At 32.3% G+C, this 3,740-nt stretch overlaps 1 protein-coding gene across 4 annotated transcripts in view; it reads right to left on the bottom strand.

Moving 5' to 3' along the window:
* Window positions 1-136: 136 nt before the first annotated feature.
* The window catches only part of BIRC2 (baculoviral IAP repeat containing 2), a 23,612-nt gene continuing 20,008 nt past the window's right edge, over window positions 137-3,740 (bottom strand). For all 4 annotated transcript variants that reach the window (XM_014544587.1, XM_005872213.2, XM_005872214.2 and 1 more), the window contains 3 exons: window positions 1,284-1,538; window positions 965-1,006; window positions 137-851 (listed from right to left, as the gene is read on the bottom strand). In XM_014544587.1, coding sequence (XP_014400073.1) covers window positions 658-851; window positions 965-1,006; window positions 1,284-1,538 — 491 coding nt within the window. In that variant the 3' untranslated portion in view covers window positions 137-657. The remainder of the gene's footprint in view (window positions 852-964; window positions 1,007-1,283; window positions 1,539-3,740) is intronic.

Here is a 3,740-nt window from a genome sequence, read left to right as displayed (position 1 = left end):
AAATGCTAAGTTAGCATATGAGTGCTTACAATGTGACAGGAACAATGCTTAAATATATTATCCCATTTAATCCTTATAACACTTTGAAGACATATAAAAATTATTTTTTAAGCCAAGAGAAAAAATTTTGATCATGTAATCTTTTCAAAGAACTTTATTAGGATGTTTTTCACATATTAGGAAAAAGCTTATTTGCCAGTAAAAGAAAGATATTTAACAACACAAATGAAAAACACCAAAGAGAATTTGGCATCATGACTTGGATAAACTTCAGAGTTCCTGGTTTCCAGTTCTTTTAAACTACACTCTCATGTAGTGCTCAAAGCTTTCAGAAATACCAAATTCAGTCACTCCTGAAATGATACATAATAGCACTGAGACTACTTACTCCTTAATTTCTCCTATATGCACACATGTACACTAATAAAGTCCACCAAACATAAATCTTCCCTTTGATATAAGAGAGATTAAGATTAAATATGATATACAATACTTTATTTTTTTGGAAACCACATTACTGGTATAGAACATTTGGATAGAACACAAATGTTACTAATGAAAGAACCAGTAACTCCTTTTCTACTTCAGATGGCTTCAAATGTTCAACAATTATTTGAAGACTTTCACATACAGGCTAACATATAGCCCATATTTCTTTTATGAGAGAAATGTGCGAACAGTTCCCTTAATTATACCCCTGCAAATAGGGCATTTTCTTAGGGAAGGGGCACATTCCTGGCATACTACTAGATGACCACAAGGAATGAATACAATAGAAACTTCTTTGTCCATGCACACTTTACAAGTTCTTTCTTCTTGCAACCTCCTCAATTGTTCTTCCATAGACAGACCTAGTAACAAAAAACAAAAAACTTTAGCGAAATTGAATTTCTATTTTAGTTCCCATTAAAAAAATAATATGAGTAATAATTCATGTTGATCTTAAGTCTTCATTTTGTTTTACCTGAAACATCTTCTGTTGGAATATACTTCATATTCTTTTCCACTAAGGAAAGAAAAATATACAAAAAACATCATTACCAAATACAGCACTGCTTAACCTACTATCTGTTTTACCTACTATCTACTAAATAACATAGATTCTAAGTATATATTATCAGAAAAGATTTAGCCATACTACTTGGGCAATAAAAGACCAGTTTTTTTAGGACATGTAAAATTATGGAGCATAGTTTGCTAATTGGATTTATTTACTTTTTTGTCAAATACAAAGATAAACATAATCCCAAGGATTTCTAAAATAATTTTACCAAAAAACTCACCAAATAAGTTCTTATATAATGTAGAGTCAATTTCTTTTAGACAGTTTTTGAAGATGTTGGCTGCAGCATTTCCTTTAACTAAAACAGTATCAATCAGTTCTCTTGCTTGTAAAGGTATCTGTGTTTTTTGTTTAATTATATCATGTTCTTGTTTATTAATTATATTGGCCTTTAGAAGATTATCCAGGATCGGAAGCACACAAGTCAACTGTTGAAAGAGAGCCATTCTATTCTTCCGAATTAATGACAAATCATCTTCATTTTAGAAAAAAGAAAAAAAAAATCCATTAGATTTTATACTGCTCCAACTAAACCTATACCAACCATATAAGCAATTTAGGCACTAAATAAATAGGAACTTGAAAAAGAAGGGCACATTTACTTGTTTGCACATTAATGTCTCTCATTTGAAAAACTCCCAGATTTAGCTAAGGCACATTATATAGCGTACACACACAGTCTCTGTGTCCCTTTCTTAAGTCAATACATTTATATATTTAGAAGCCTACTTTTCCTTTATTCTGTTGAAAGCAAGCAGAGAATGTTAGAGGATAGTAAAAATTTCCCACTTTTATACTTTCCCACATGGAATTAATAAAACACGCTAACTTCTACTTGCATTATATCACTTTACTTTTTTAAGTTTTTACATTTTAAGTATAGTTGGTATATAATCTTATATTTGTTATGTTAGTTTTAGGTGTACAACATAGTGATTTGACAGTTTTATATCTTAAAATGTGATTACCCCACTACATATGGACAGAGAACATGAAAAGACATTTCTCCAGAGAAGACATACAGATTGCCAACAGACATATGAAAAGATGCTCAACATCAGTAATTATCAGGGAAATGCAAGTCAAAACCACAATGAGATACCACCTCACACCAGTCAGGATGGACATTCCAAAAAGTCAACAAAGAACACATGTTGGCGAGGATGTGGAGAAAAGGGAACCCTTCTGCCCTATTGGTGGGACTGCAAATTGGTATAGTCCCCATAGAAAAGAGTATGGAGAGTCCTCAAAAATTTGAAAAGAGATATAGCATTTGACCCAGTTATTCCACTTCTGGTATTTATCCAAAGAAAACGAAAACACTAATTCAAAAACTATATATCACTTTTACAAGCACTTTTATATAAATTGTCTTATTTGATACAAAGATTCTGTCAATTAAACAATGTAGGTATGATTGCTTTTCATTTTAAAATACGAAGACTCCGAAAAAAATGAGAACCTGCCCAAGGTTACGGAAATAATTAGTTGCAGACCACGGTCTCCTAGTATTGTTTTCAACTCCATGCTTATGAAGCAGTACTGTAGACCTCCTTTATCTGTGGTCTCTTTCCACTGTTTCAGTTATCCCCACTCAACCATGGTCCAAAAATAGTGAATGGAAAATTCCAGAAATAAAAAATTTATAAGTTTTAAATTGTGCGCCATTCTGAGTAGTGTGATAAATCTTACTTTGTCCCAGCTGGGAGGTGAAAAATCCCTTTGTCCAGTATATCCACACTGTATTCGCTACCCACATGTAAGCCACGAGGTTACCAGGTCGACTGTCATGGTATTGCAGTGCTTTCAAGTAACCATTATTTTACTTAATAACGGCACCAAAGTCATTCATATAACTTTTATTATAGTATACTGTTATAATTGTTTTATTGTATTATTAGTTAATGCTGTCAATCTCTTATGTGCCTAATTTAAAAATTAGACTTTATCATAGGTATATAATGTATAGGAAAGAAACATAGTATATAGGATTCAGCACTATCTGCAGTTTCAGGCATCTACACTGGGGGTCTTGAAACGTAGCCTGCGGATAAGGTGGGGACTACTGTACTGCATTGTTAAGGAGTCTGAGCTGTAAAGTCAGGACAGATATAGAGCCCCGTGCTGGCCTAGCCACTGACTAGCTATGTGCCCTAACTTCCAGATTCATTGGTTTCCTTATCTGTAAAATATAACTGTACCTCCCTCAACAGGGTGTGAGAATTAAATGAGATAATATACGTACAATATTCAGCATAATATCTGGTACATTGTTAGCTACCAATATTATTTTATAAATGTCTATGTTTATATCAATTTTTTAAAAACTGCCTATGAACCAAGTCTAATCTTTTAAGTAAAATTTTTCTCCTTTAACCTCAAATCAAAATCCATAGTTAAATTTTCTAAATTTATGGAATATGAACATGAATTTCTGAGGTATTTTTCAAAAAGTTCCTTCTTCTACTGCTCCAATCACCATATTTAACTGCCTGTTTCCAGCCTTCAAAAAAAAAGTACATCTTTTCATTTATAAGTTTAATGAGAAATAAGTATGAAAGTGAATCCTATTTTCCTCTTTTTAGAAACAAAAAGAAAAAGGGTCTTTCAATCCAAATACCCCAATTTATAAAGGGTGTCCCAAAATTCACGCAGAAGTAATTTTTGATAGAAAACA

This window comes from Myotis brandtii, unplaced genomic scaffold (assembly GCF_000412655.1).
Source record: "Myotis brandtii unplaced genomic scaffold, ASM41265v1 scaffold37, whole genome shotgun sequence".
Lineage (NCBI taxonomy): Eukaryota > Metazoa > Chordata > Mammalia > Chiroptera > Vespertilionidae > Myotis > Myotis brandtii.
Note: the sequence above shows the minus strand (reverse complement) of the source record. Positions and strands in the feature narration are given on the sequence as shown.